Source organism: Protobothrops mucrosquamatus, unplaced genomic scaffold (assembly GCF_001527695.2).
Source record: "Protobothrops mucrosquamatus isolate PMUCROS unplaced genomic scaffold, P.Mucros_1.0 scaffold5834, whole genome shotgun sequence".
Lineage (NCBI taxonomy): Eukaryota > Metazoa > Chordata > Lepidosauria > Squamata > Viperidae > Protobothrops > Protobothrops mucrosquamatus.
The window spans coordinates 4,989-19,426 of record NW_015391680.1 but is presented as its reverse complement, the minus strand read 5'-3'; the positions used below and the strand labels follow the sequence as shown (position 1 = coordinate 19,426).

The 14,438-nt window shown below is 37.6% G+C and overlaps 1 protein-coding gene across 1 annotated transcript in view; it reads right to left on the bottom strand.

Annotated features, from left to right (window-relative positions):
• The window catches only part of LOC107299969 (visual pigment-like receptor peropsin), a 14,276-nt gene extending 3,220 nt beyond the window's left edge, over positions 1-11,056 (bottom strand). Inside the window, exons 1-5 of the mRNA XM_015829314.1 lie at positions 10,972-11,056; positions 8,810-9,000; positions 5,081-5,180; positions 3,129-3,282; positions 1,989-2,157 (exon numbers count right to left, since the gene is read on the bottom strand). Coding sequence (XP_015684800.1) covers positions 1,989-2,157; positions 3,129-3,282; positions 5,081-5,180; positions 8,810-9,000; positions 10,972-11,056 — 699 coding nt within the window. The remainder of the gene's footprint in view (positions 1-1,988; positions 2,158-3,128; positions 3,283-5,080; positions 5,181-8,809; positions 9,001-10,971) is intronic.
• Positions 11,057-14,438: the final 3,382 nt, after the last annotated feature.

Below are 14,438 nucleotides of genomic sequence, written 5' to 3'. Positions count from 1 at the left end.
TCAATTTGCAGGCCACCTCAGGTTACACAAGCTTTGACTTAAGTAATTCTAAATGTTATCCAAGGACACACAAAAATTACAGCCACCATTTCTTGATGGAACAAAGCGGGTGGAGAGGGAGGAGCTAGTTCTGCTACAAGATCATACAATCCTCTGCCCACAAGATTTATTCCCCCCCTCTCTCTCCCCCCCTCCCTCCCTCTCTCCTTTGCTCTTATTGTTATTCAGTCCTGTAGCCAAGTTCATTTTTTTTCTCTTCCCAGGTATCACGCCTGGACAGCTCTCAAAAATGTTCTGCTTTGCCCTGAATTGTTTCTCCATGCAAGTGTGGGGAAAATAAACTTTTAGTCTCTTCTTCCAACTTTTCCTCTGTCCAAGCATACATTTTTTAAGTTTAGAATTTAGTGTTAAATTCTACAATTTTAATTCTTTGCAATCCATACGTAAAGCTTTCTAAATGCCTTACTGTGAAGCCTGTTTTTTATGCTTAAATGGTATTGTTTGATGTCTCTTACCTGAGACTATAAACTAAATGCCAAATTGTTTAAGCCTGATCCCCTTCCCTGGCTTTGTTTGTTTGCTTGTTTGTTTGTTGATTTATTTATTATGCCACCCCTCTCACTATTCAAAGTGACTCTGGGTGGCTGTATTGACTGCTGGTTTCTCAAGAAATTGTAAATCAGAACTCAACAAAACTGGAGCACAAATAGTTGGTATTGTCTCAATACCTTTGTGGTTTCTTTCTTCGCACTTGCATAGTTATACATCTCACCCATATTGCAAAGATCTGCTTACACATGATTTCCACACATGTGACTGATTTCCACACATATGACTGATTTCCACACATATGACTGATTAACATTAAGCTCAAATATTTCCATAACAATCTTTTGAAAATGAGCACACTTAGAAAATATGACAGGCATATTTAGTATCCATTTAGTATCCCTTTAGCAGTGCTTGCTCTTTGGAACATCTTACCCTCTAAGGCAGGGGTGTCAAACTGCCGGCCCATGGGCCGGATGCATCATAGCAAAACCGCGCCCACCCCATTGCTGGCAATGGCAAAAAAGTCGCAATACGTCGCGACACATCATGTGACGTTGCGAGTTTGACACCGCTGCCCTCCTGTCCTTCCACAAGGGCCTGAACACCTGGCTCTCTGGTTGGCCTGGGCACCAGATGGGGCGATTCCACACTGGAAGTGGCTGCTAGACTGATGGCATTCTCCAACCTCCCCCGTTTTGCTCTCCACCTGACCATCTTTTTGTTTATTGATGTTTATTTTCATTGGTTATTTAATTGTTCTATTATTTTATTTCCATTCTGCTTACAGTCTTTTCATTTCTTCCTTTTTATTGTTGTAAGCCGCCTAAAGTAGCCCCATGGAGAGATAGGCGGAAATAAATTTAACAAATAAATAATAAATAAATCTAAATTACTATTCACAAAGTTTTTGGTTATTGGATATGCTAAGTATAGGTTATTTTTTATCTAAAAACTGGTTTCCTCCCCCTAATACATACATGCACACATATGTGTTTGGTGTGAACATAACAATATTACATATAAATGTTGTATATCTCATGTAAGCCACATCACAAATAGACAACGAAGAAAAATTAGAATGATGTTAAGAATTTACAATACAAAGAAGGTATGAGATAGAAAAACATAAAAGAGTCAAATGATCTCCATGGAGAATGTTTATATTTCTTACTTAAAGCAATATTAACTTTTGTCTGATTTTCCTCAATATCGAGGGGGGGAGAGGAGGAGAGAGGGAGAGGGACAGGGAGAGAGAGGGAGAGAGAGAGAAAGAAAGAGAGAGAGAGAGAGAGAGAGAGAGAGAGAGAGAGAGAGAGAGAGAGAGAGAGAGAGAGAGAACATGATGTATATTCTAAGCTGTTTTGCTTATTTCTCTTGGCATCATACACAGAATAATTCTGAAGGAGAAAAAAGGTATTCTTACATCATGACCTTACCTTTGTAACATCAACTTGATCTGACCAATCTACCTCGATGCTTTCTATATAAGTGTTCCTGGTGTATCGCTTCAAAGTTTGAGAGATATTGTAGTAACAGTAAAACATGACGGATAAGGGGATGACAAAATTGACAGCAATTACTGACATAGTGTAAGAAACAAAGGATCTGAAAGTGAAAAAGACCAAGTAGATGACTGAAAAACTTTCCTCTCTTTATTGGTAGTATTGACACAAATACCTGCAGAAGTTCTAAAATTATGTGGAATTTAAGTAGATGGATTGGTTGCTAGTTAATATTCTAAACCTAGCTATTTATTGGAGTGGTTTAGGCAGTAATCCAGTACTCATTCGCAGAGCTTTTTTTCTAAAAAAAAAAAAAAAAAAAAGGTGCCGGAACTCACACATGTCATATAACCCGCCTTGCCTACCCTACAAGGTTCCATCCCAAAAAGGTGCCGGAACTCCGTTCTGGGCGTTCTATGACAAAAAAAGCCCTGCTCATTCAGTAGAAATTCTGTCATTAGGCTCCCAAGTAAATATGTGCAAGATTCAGAAGTGTCCACTGCCAGCCACAGTTACTCCAAAATAATGAAACATGCATTGTGGGATCCCAATGCAAGCTCCACACTTTTGTACTTATATCAGTTGACACTACCCATTTGCCTCTTCTGAGCCTATATCCATATCTAACACAACTGTCTGTGAAAGCAGGAGCTACCCAAATTTCACACCTGTTAAGGACCCTCTGCTTTTTTTATTGCTTCTGCTTATCCATTGGCCTTTTTTACTGAGCCTTGCTAAGTTAGACATATTATGTTGGCTTTTGTTTCCAGCCTATGTAAATATTTTTTCTTCAAGACATAAGGTTAATACTAAAATAAGTGCAATGTCATTAGTTATTCATCAGAAAACAATAAATGGACCCAAATTCCTCTTGGTAATCCTCTTGTGTCCTGGATGTATCAGATTTAACCATTGTGGATGAAATTTTCTCCCTTAGTGATTTATAAGACTGTAGTTTCCTTCCAAACTGTTCAATGCTTGTTCAATTTTTTTAGGATTCTAAGGCTTCAGTGACATTATAACAGTGCAAAATTATAATCATGAATGTTCTACTTCACTATAAAAAGAACATACGTGTCATTTTCTCTCCAGTTTATGGTACAGGTAGCTCCAGTTGGATCTGGGGCATAGTTTGCCCATCCTACCACAGGCATGGAGGCCCAAAAGACTGCATTGGTCCAGGCAGCAAAAATCAGGGCAATATAGTTGTGAGTAGTTAGTCTGTTACCTGTTGGCAAACCAAAACATCATCACTATTTATTCTTTCTTATCATTTGTACTTTACTACTCGAAAGCAAAGAATACAAAAGTTACAATGAAAATTTTATAAATACACAAATCAAACTATTTAGACATTAATGTTCACATCTATACGACATCTAAGCAACTAACTTCCCTCATTGAAAATTACATACTTATACTTTGTTTGTTTATAGTCTGATATGATATATGATATGACCATACACACACATTTACAAACATTGATTAAAAAATTGAGAAAGTTGCTGAGAACAGTTCCCTAACTATATTCTGAAAGAATCTTTTTTTAACCTGGTTCCCTCCAGATAGTTTATATTTAAAAAAAATACCCATTTGTTAATGTTTTTTCATTATGCTATATTTAATAAATAATTGCTTGATAGTCTTCCAACAAAACATTGACTAGACTGGGGTGTAACTTTAGCAAATTGCTTCATCATATGCAAATTGCTTCATCATATAAACTAAGAACAAAAAGGCGGTATCAGAACAAAACAATCATATGATTTTTGTCCCTATCAACATCTTGAGCTTTACAGTCTGATTCCAGTTTATTGTAAACTACAGATGCCTACTTTTTTTTTATGCATTTGACCTATTCGTAATAGGTACTCTCACAATATGGTTACAACAGTTACAATTAGATTAGTATTTACAACATGTGTATTTATGAAAAGGGAAATGGATAAATATATTTATATTATAAGAGCCTTGGTGGTGCAATGGTTAGAATGCAGTATTGCAGGCTAACTCATGGCTCACTCTAGGAGTTCAATTCTGAGCGGCTCAAGGTTGACTCAGTCTTCCATCCTTCTGAGGTCGGTAAAATGAGGACCCAGATTGTTGGGGCAATTTGCTGACTCTGTAAACCACTTAGAGAGGGCTATAAAGCACTGTGAAGCTGCATACAAGTCTAAGTGCTATTTCTATATTCCCAGCTAATTTCTGCCTGCACAGAACATATCTTCAACCTTTATTTGTCGCTCAAACGGTGACCATGCTTCCAAACATAGCACTTGGCTGCCTTCATATATTGTTCTAATCTTTTAAAATGCTCGAAGATTACAGTGCTTGGCTTCTTAATGATGTGAAGCATGTTATCAGAGCTTCCCATTGATAAAAGAATTCAAGTCAGATGCTTCAGGGATGTTAGCAATTCGGTATTAAGGTATTTTCAGGGACTCTGATATGTACAGAACCAGATTCCTTGGACTGTTCTTACTCTATAATAGTAGCCAATGCTCAATTCTATAATTGTTTTCCTTCTGACACTTCCAATTTGTTATACCCTCTGACTTCTTGCTCTATCTTCAGTCGTTCACACAATTAAGAGTGTGGGCAGTTAAGAAATAGGAAATTAAAATAAAAAAGAACCTTATTATCTCTGAATTCAAAACAGAGGTAGGTTTTGTTATGTAATCCTCCAAAGTTCAAGAGCAAAATTAACCAAGTATATTTTCAAAAGGGCAATTTTTTACAGGTTTTGTTTCCACAACTATTTCTGTTATCTACAAGCAACAGATAATACAAGTAGACCAAAAACATTCTGGAAAAAGTAATGCCAAACCATTTCAACATTATTGTCATAAAAATGGATATGAAATTCAGCAAGAGTCAAACTCAACTTGTAGGAGATTTATACTTTACTACAAAGTATAAATTCAAATAATATAGAGTACCAAAATGTGGGATTTCCCGCAAAACATATCACCAAAATCTATACTGAAACACGGTATACCTTTATTGCAGAATACCAAACATCATACCTATTTGTGGCTTGCAGATTGTCAAGTAACGATCTATGGCGACAACAGTAAGCAAACCAATGCTTGCCATTCCAAAGAAGATATTCAAAGCAGCATAAATCTAGAATTTAAGAAATAATACATGATTTAAATGTTTAAAAATAATATTGGTTGCTTTCAAAAGTCTAAAATTAGGCTCTTCTTTTACAATTATCAAGAAACATTTTTTCGTCTACACAGATATCTACAGGAAGATCCATTTGCTTAATTCCCCATTATAATTTTCAGCTAATTAGTAAAGCCAAGCTTAACACCGAGTTATTCTGTTTACTTATTTTATTTTATTAAAACTGGGGGGCTGACTGTGGAAGAGTAAAAATTGAAAATAATGAAAAATGTGTCTGGATAAGCACATTCCTAATATTAGAATATATAGCAAATAAGGCTCCACAAGTGTCCTATCCCAAGGCTTGGGAAAACAGTCACTTGTTAAAGATTCCCAGAACATCCCCAGGATAAAAGCCAAACTCACCTGTAATGAATATTATTCCAAAAGTATGTGCCAACACAGAAGGCAGACTTTCTGGATCCTGATAAATAGCACTGCTTAATAATAATAATAAAGTTGGAGGTCATCTAGTCCAACCCCCTGCTCAGGCAGGAAACCTTATACCTTTTCAGACAAATGGCTGTCCAGTCTCTTCTTAAAAACTTCCAATGTTGGAGCCTTCACTGCTTCTGGAGGCAGGTTGTTCCACTGGTTAATTGTTCTAACTGTCAGGAAGTTTCTCCTTATTTCTAGGTTGCTTCTCTCCTTGATTAGTTTCCATCCGTTGCTTCTTGTCCTGCCTTCAGGCGCTTTGGAGAATAGCTTGACTCCCTCTTCTTTGTGGCAGCCCCTGAGATATTGGAATACTGCTATCATGTCCCCCTTCGTCCTTATCTTCATTAGACTAGACATTCCCAGTTCCAACAACGATTCCTTATATGTTTTAGTCCCCTGATCATCTTTATTGCTCTTCTCTGTTCTCTTTCTAGAGTCTCAACATCTTTTTTACATCGTGATGACCAAAACTGGATGCAATATTCCAAGTGTGACCTTACCAAGGCATTGTAAAGTGGTATTAACACTTCACATGATCTTGTTTCTATCCCTCTGTTAATGCAGCCTAGTACTCTGTTGGCTTTTTTGGCAGTTGCAGCACACTGCTGGCTCATATTTAAGTGATTGTCCACTAGGACTCCAAGATCCCTCTCACAGTTGCTACTATTGAGCAAGTACCACCTACCTTATACCTGCATATTTGGTTTTTCTTGCCTAAATGTAGAACCTTATGTTTTTCACTGTTGAATTTCATTTTGTTAGATAGCGCCCAATGTTCAAGTCTGCCAAGATCCTTCTGTATCTTAAGCCTATCTTCTGGAGTGTTGGCTATTCCTGCCAGCTTGGTGTCGTCTGTAAATTTGATGAATTCTCCATCTATCCCCTCATCCAAATAATTGATGAAGTTGTTGAAGAGCACTGCGCCCAGAACAGAGCCCCGGGGCACCCCACTATACACTTCCCTTCATCTAGATGCAGTTCCATTGAGGACCACACGCTGAGTACGGCCAGTCAGCCAGCTACGAATCCATCTGATGGTGATGATGTCTAACCCACATTTTTCTATCTTATCAAGTAGTAGGTTGTGGTCTACCTTATCAAATGCCTTACTGAAGTCCAAGTAAATTATATCCACGGCAATTGGACCCAAAATACACCAATGTTGCCTGATCTTATGGGATAGACAAAAAATCATGGGAGATAGGCAGTCCTTCAGATAACCTGACCCTATGCTATGAAGGATTCTATAGATGATAATCAGCACCTGGAATTGCAAATGGGAGCTCACTTGCTATCAGTGTAATCTTATAGAACTGGTATCACTTTGGCATACTAACACATGCCCAAAGTTACTGTTGTTGCTGGATTTAAGATCTGATGTAGTTTCCAAGTGGTCTTCATGGGCTGTACATGTAGAACTCATTGCAATAGTCCAACTGTGAGTGAACATTAGAAGGACCTCACAATCTACAAGTGGGCAGAATTGGTACACCAGATGTAGCTGGACAAAGATCTTGTTAGCCAAAGCTGCCACCCTTGAAGCAGAAGTCCAAAATGACGCACACATTGTGTGCCAGTTTTGAGCTAAAGAGTACTATCCCATCTAAGGCTAACAATAGTTAAGTTCTAAGATTGGGAGAGGGGAAACAAAAGCCCACAGCTATTTGGCAAGATAGAATCTGAGTCTGTTCTCTCATCCAGATCCACGCAGCCTCCAGAGCCAGTGTTTCTCAACCTTGACAATTTTAAGGCATGTGGACTTCAACTCCCAGAATTTCATAGCCAGCATTGCTGGCTGTGGAATTCTGGGAGTTGAAGTCCACATGCCTTAAAATTGTCAAGGTTGAGAAACACTGCGGAGTCCAGACAATGAGACAGGACTTCCTGTTCATTGGGTAGCATAAAAGAACATGTAGAGCTCAGTTTTCCCTTTTCCTATTGTCAACAATACTTTGGAAGAAGCCTTTCCTATAATCTAAGCCCTAATTCTTTTAACAGGAGCTACTGGGTTTGCATTCATGACCACTGGAATACAAAACATTCTGCCTTTGGACCATGCTGTTTCTCCATGAGGTTGTCACAGTCAGCTGCCCCTAGTAAGTTTCAAGGAAGAGCTAGAAACAAAAAATCTTTTTACTGTGCTACTCAAGACAGCCATCTAGCGACAATTGTGATATATTTTATATCTTAATTTGCATACTCATTTTCAGCTACTAGAGAAGTAATTTGGGTAGTATTTTAAAAGCAAAATAGAAACAACACATTTATAATATATGAAAAAATAAGATAACTTCCTGAAACTTGGCAGATATGTGGGGGTTATAACTTCAAGATTTCCCAGCAATATCTCTGGGACAAAGTATTGTAGAAATAGAGCTGATAATAATGCTATTTTTTTTAAAAAAATTAATAATTCTATAGTCCTAGTTTAATTTAATTGAAGTGGAATGTCGGCACACATTTGTTGGGATAAAGTATATTAATGTATTCCTTCTAAAGCAGGAGACAGTTGAGTTCCAAGTTAAATAATTACTCTATCTAGTTTTGTTTTTTTATTTGATATTCCCCATTACTCAGTTCTTTTAAGAGGAGATGCCAAGACTTAACAGTCAAGTGGTGTGCAAGGGGCTTGCTGTGCAATATTAACAAACAATCCTCTCTTCCCAGAAGATGAAATACTACCTGCTTATATATGTATATTCCTCAAACAAACCCCAACCTCTCAAATAAAATAATGCAGGTTCTAATTAATAATATAATTTTGTTTGTAAATATTTAATGTATTTAATTTAGGTCCACCTAAATAATCCTTTTTATGAAAAGAGTTTGTCTTTTGAATTTATGGACCAAGGAATATATTTTCAACCATTTAATTTTTTCTTTGGATTTGCTTGTCTTTTGGTTATGATTTCCTTCTAAGACCAAAGCTCACAGATACTTAGTAGTAGTTCACAAAAGAGTGTTTTGTGTTTTTTTGCCACAAACACACTAGTGGAAAGAGATGTGTTGTTCAACAGTTCATGCTGAAAAGAACTGGTAGAAACACTTAGCAACAGTTTGTTTTGTTATCTGTTTCTGAACACTTATTTGAACAGGGCTACATACAATATGTGTAATCTGATCCTTTGTTTTAATACTCAAGTTACCTGGCAACCCAGGTAGCCAAATTTCCAGCTTCCATGCAGATCTGAAGCTGCAGACATGGGATAGCCAATACTACTCACTCCAATATCCGTAAAAGCCAGGTGAATGATAATAGTATTGCTTGGTGTTCGAAGTTCCTTAAATTTAATGAAGATGCTTAAAACAACAATATTACTGAGAAGACTTATGATTCCTGTCAAAAGATAAAAAATGGGGAGTAAACTTTAGAAATGTTAGTCTTAATAGACCTAATCTGAGTTTCATACTATCTACAAAGAGACTAAGATCATCATCATCATCATTATTGTTGTTGTCATCGTCACCATCATCTCATCATCATCATCATCATCTCATCATCATCCTTTAAAAAAAACCTAATTAAGCATTAGTTTCATGCCAGGTTGACATAATGGTGAAGACATCAGGTTAGAAACCATGAATGACACTGTGACTTTTAGTCCCTACTTAGGCACAAAACCAGCTGGGTGACCTCCCGTCAGCCGTAGGAAGGAGGCAATGGCAAACTATTTCTGAAAAACCTTGCCAAGGAAACTGCAGGGACTAATCCAAGCAGTCATCAAGAGTCAACAACTGATTCATAGTTACCAATGATTAAAAATAGGCTAAATTCACACACAATACTAAAATCTTTGACTTGGCGATGTTTTCTGAACCCAACAATTATGATTTTTAATTGTAATCGATGTCTTATCATATGTGAACCAATCCAGTTAGAGTTTATACACATCATGCTTGAGCTTGAGTAAAGCAAGAACAGTGTTAAATAGATATTTCATTACCAGCCCCATTTAGATGTTAAAAATTAAAAAATAATGAACATAATTTATGGGCAGAAATCCATTTACGCACTTGCTGGGGAATTCTAGAAGTTGAAATCCACACATTTTAAAATTGGGAACTATTAGACGACATGATACTCTGTGATCCCATTATGGAAATTAAAAAAAAGTTATTGTTCACGAATACAATGTTACTACTGATTAATTGCTTAATTCAAATTTTACTGGTATCAACTCAAAGAGCATAGTAGAATTCCATCTCTACCCCCATCACAAAACCAAAATATGGGAGAATACAATATGAATCAGACAGGATGTGTTTACAGCATACATTTAGTCATCCCAATTTTCTGGGTTATACCGTGAATCATAAATTAACCATAAGAATTAGGTTTGACCAACATATTAGCTTAAAATATGATCAACTAGTCTATGAAACAGTCAGTTCTGCAAATGTGACTAATTAAAAGATGCATTTTGACAGGAATAATGGATGGGGGTTAAATACTTAAGATTGAAAGCCAACAATCTTGTTATTTAATTTGAATTTGTTTCTCTGGGGGGAAAAGCTCCCATCCTCAACATTTTATTAATCCCAAACATATGCACCATTTCTTTCTTTAAATATTAGCTTAACTTGATATATTTTATTTAGTATAGTATTAGTCTGGTCTACATCAAAGCAAGTTTCACTGAACTCAACTATGTTAACATCTAGCTAAATGGTTTAAAATTAAAATCCAAGAAGTTGCTCTACAAAGTATCAGATATTGTCTTACTTACAGGTATTAGCCCTAAAAGCAGGGGAATTCCAGCCCCTTATTCAGAGCTGCCAGGAACACAGATCTTCTGCATGCAAAACAGGTTTTTCCATCACTGAGGTACTATACTGTCCAGTTTTTAAGGGACTGTGGAAGACTTATAAAGATTAGAGTGTGCAGAACTTTGATTTTGAAAGCAAAAAAGGGCTTCAGAGTGTATTAAGGAGCAAAAGCAAAACTTGTCTGGAATGCCTTAAAGCAATCCCAACCTGCACATACAGGCTATTTGCATATCAAAAGCAAGGGTTCTCAACCTTGGCAACTTTAAGCCTTGTGGACTTCAACTCCCAGAATTCCTCAGCCAGCTTTGCTGGCTGAGGAATTCTGGGAGTTGAAGTCCACAAGACTTAAAGTTGCCACGGTTGAAGACCCCTGTAATCTAAAGTACTTTTTGCCTTCAAATCCAAAGAGTAGCAATCCATTTTCAAACTTCACATTTCTTTGCTTATGTTTAATTAAAGCTGAAAAAAATGAAGTGATAATTTTTTTATTAAGGTGCAATACCCCAATATTTTCTTAACCAAATACATTCAATGTTCATACCTGCTGCGATCAAGTATGCTGCAATAATGTTGTGTTCCTTCTGTGAAAAGGCTGATGGAAGCTCACTATTACTTTCCACAGTCATAGTAGGATAATTCCAAAATGTGGCAGGGCAAAAAAAAAAAAAACCTGGGGAAAAAACTTCAAGAGCTAAACTTCTGAAAGAAAGAAAGAAAGAAGAAAGAAACTTTTGCAAGCCTTTTAAGATGAATTTTATCTTCTAAAATTTCCTACAAATGTCCTGCTCTCTTGAAAGGCTCCCAACAGGATTCTGAGTAAAGAAAGCAAAGGGACTTACATTCCTAGCCTTTGGAAGGGAAAAGCTTATTAGGTCAAACAAAGAACAATATAGAGCTGCTTTTATTTTCAGTAAGATTTTTGTGCCTTGTGGTAAGAGATTTACTATTTTTACAGAACCCAGATTTTGAACTTCAATCTTTAGGGTTTTATTAACACAATACTCTCAGCATTTTTAATAGCAAGCCATGAAACAAAATAAACTCAGTTTCTGTCAAAAATGTATTTTTCTCAGTTTGCAAGGGACAGATTGCAGATGCCTGCTTCAAACTGGAAATCTACCTTGAAATATTTCTAACACACATATATAAACTGGCTTACATAAATTTGCATTGTGAGTCAAACATGATTATTATTGATTTTTGACTGTACTTATGCAAATCAGTGATGGCGAACCTATGACAAACATTTCAAAGGTGATATGACATTTGGGTGACACACCAGCACTCACCAATACCCAACACTTATTCTCAAAAACACACCCCATTCTTGCATGATTTTTGAGGTTGCAGAAGCCATGTGAGAACACTATGCTCTCAAGAGGTCTCCCACAAGAACGGGACATGCCTTTGGGCAGTTTTTAGAAGCTTTAGAGATCATGGAAGAGCATTCTCTGAAGCTGCTTCAAGAATGGAGGCCTGTATAATGTTGTCCGTTCCTTGGGTCTAGTTTTAAATATAGCATTTAAAATTTTAGTTGTTCCTATACCGGTATTTATTTTTTTACTATCTGCAAGCTATCCAATCACCTTATTGGTGAGATGAGCAAAAGAGAGAGGGGGGGAACAGAGAAAGAGAAAGAGGGATAGGAGAGAGAGAGAGAGAGAGAGAGAGAGGGAGGGAGGGAGGAAAGAAAGAGAAAGAGGGGGAGAGGAAAGAGAGAGAGAGTTGTAGTTAAGAGCAGCCTTGCCAGAGTAAAACACCACCACCTGTTTTGTTTCCAACAAGCAGGAAATGAAAACTATGTAACTCCCTATCTCTATGAGTAAACCAACATTCCATCATAACTTTTAGAGATTGATGGACATATGCAAGATACTTTCTACCCAATCACATTTCTTTTGTTCTTTGTGTTATTCCCATCATATTGCAGGGTCCTCAGTGTTCAAATTTTGCAGTTCTGATGGCCCGTTTGGCAGTGAACTTAAAACTGGTGGTAGCGGGCTAGGTCGGTATTAATCTTGGATCGTAACCAGTCTTTGATGGCAGCTTTCTTAGATTTCACTGCTTGTTGGACATCCTCATTCCCCCACCAGATCTACGTGTCCACAAAACATCACCCTGATTTGGTCACACCTATGGTTCCTTTGCGCTCTCCCGGATTCTTGCAGTGACCTATCCCATATGACCCTTGCTAAGTACAGCCACAGGAAGAGGTCTAATGATGTCCATCAACTGTTTCATTTCTAGGGAGCTCCACTACTTGATATGTTCCATGGTGGTGGTGAGTTGGTCTGAAGGGTGGAGTCGAAGTGTAAATGAAAAACGTGGAAGTTTGTGTTGTGGGGCAATACTGTCCAAGGGGATGACATTTAGAGTCCATCACCATCTGGAGGTCCCTTCTCAACACCATCCAATTGTCGATTGGATGCCACCCAATGGCATTTCCTTCCCTGTATTTTCTTTTTTAATACCCTAATTCACCTTTGAAGAAATGCCATCTTGACAACCCAAGGTAGCTAAAACACCTTCTTCCTATTTTTCCCATAGCAACAACCCTGGGAGGTGAGGGGCTGAGCAAGCGTGACTGGCACAACTGGCTTTCATGCCTAAGGCAGGACCACAAATTCATTTTCCAGCTTTCTAGCCTAGTGCCTTAACCACTAGACTAGGGGTAGGCAACCTTGGCTTTTTTATGACTCGTGGACTTCAACTCCCAGAATTCCTGAGCCAGCATGGCTCAGCTTAGAAACCTCTCCCTTTCCCCTTAGCATGGCTGGCTCAGGAATTCTGGAAGTTGAAGTCCACGAGTCATAAAAGAGCCAAGGTTGCCTACCCCTGCACTAGACCAAACTGGCTTTCTTTTCTCTGTTTATTGTTGCTATTAAATCTACTTTAATGCCTCAGTTTATTTGCTGCATAATTATTTATGACTCTGGAGGAATTCAGGATCAAATGGTAGATCTCTGGGAATGGACAATATATTTCTAAATTCTGGTACTTAGGATAAATTTCTGCAATCAATAGTTTTCTTATAAATATCCTATTATTTATTTACACAGGTACAATGTATCTTTTGCCTTCAACTCCAATCCATGGTTCTTAGGATAGCCAAACAAAAAATAGCTTTCCTAAACTTTTAACTTTTCTCCCAAAGATAACAGAAAAGAATGCATTCTTCCTGTTTACCCCAAATTCCAATTCACTATTTTCCCATTATTTCTTGCGTTGAACATTAAGTTGTAGAGGAAGTTCCTGCATTGTCTATGGGAATTCTTAGTCATCCAGGTCATGGTTGTCCCCAAGGTGCTTTTTCCAAAAGGCAATCGGATTTTGTTTTTTCTTTGAAAATGTTTCACTTCTCATCCAAGAAGCTTCTTCGATTTAAAACTGAAGAAGCTTAATTGAGAAGCGAAACATTTTCAAAGAAAAACAAACAAACAAGAAAGCCCAATTGCCTTTTGGAAAAAGCACCTTTGGGACCAGTGCCTGCATTCTTCTACTAATGATGAGACCATATTAACAAACCTATGCCATGCCACTGTTTCCTTCTTTGCAGCTTCCCATCGAGTCTCTGTTGCTAGCTTCCTCACTTTCCCCCCCACCACTCATCCTCTTCTGTATCATACTGAATACTACAGAAACTCAGTTCAGAAGCACTCATCTTGTAAAATCCATGCCAGGGAGTTTTGTCTTTGTTCTTTTTCATACACCTATTTTTTCTTGTTTTGCAGCAAGGCCAGTGTAAAACATGTTTGTATGTCAATGAACATGGCATGGAAATTGTAAGAGAAAATATTTTAAGCAGCTTTAGGAGGGTCTGGAAAACGTTAGAAGTGATGTGTTGATCGCCCAATTTCGGGATATGGAATTTGCAATTCGCATTCGTGGCTTAGCTGAAGATCCTAACGAGAATTTAAGACAAGTAATTGCAGATGCACTTGAGGATGCTTTATCGTGCGGCCAGGAAATCTATCTTGAAATAGAGCGTGTGTTTAGGGTAAACTCCTG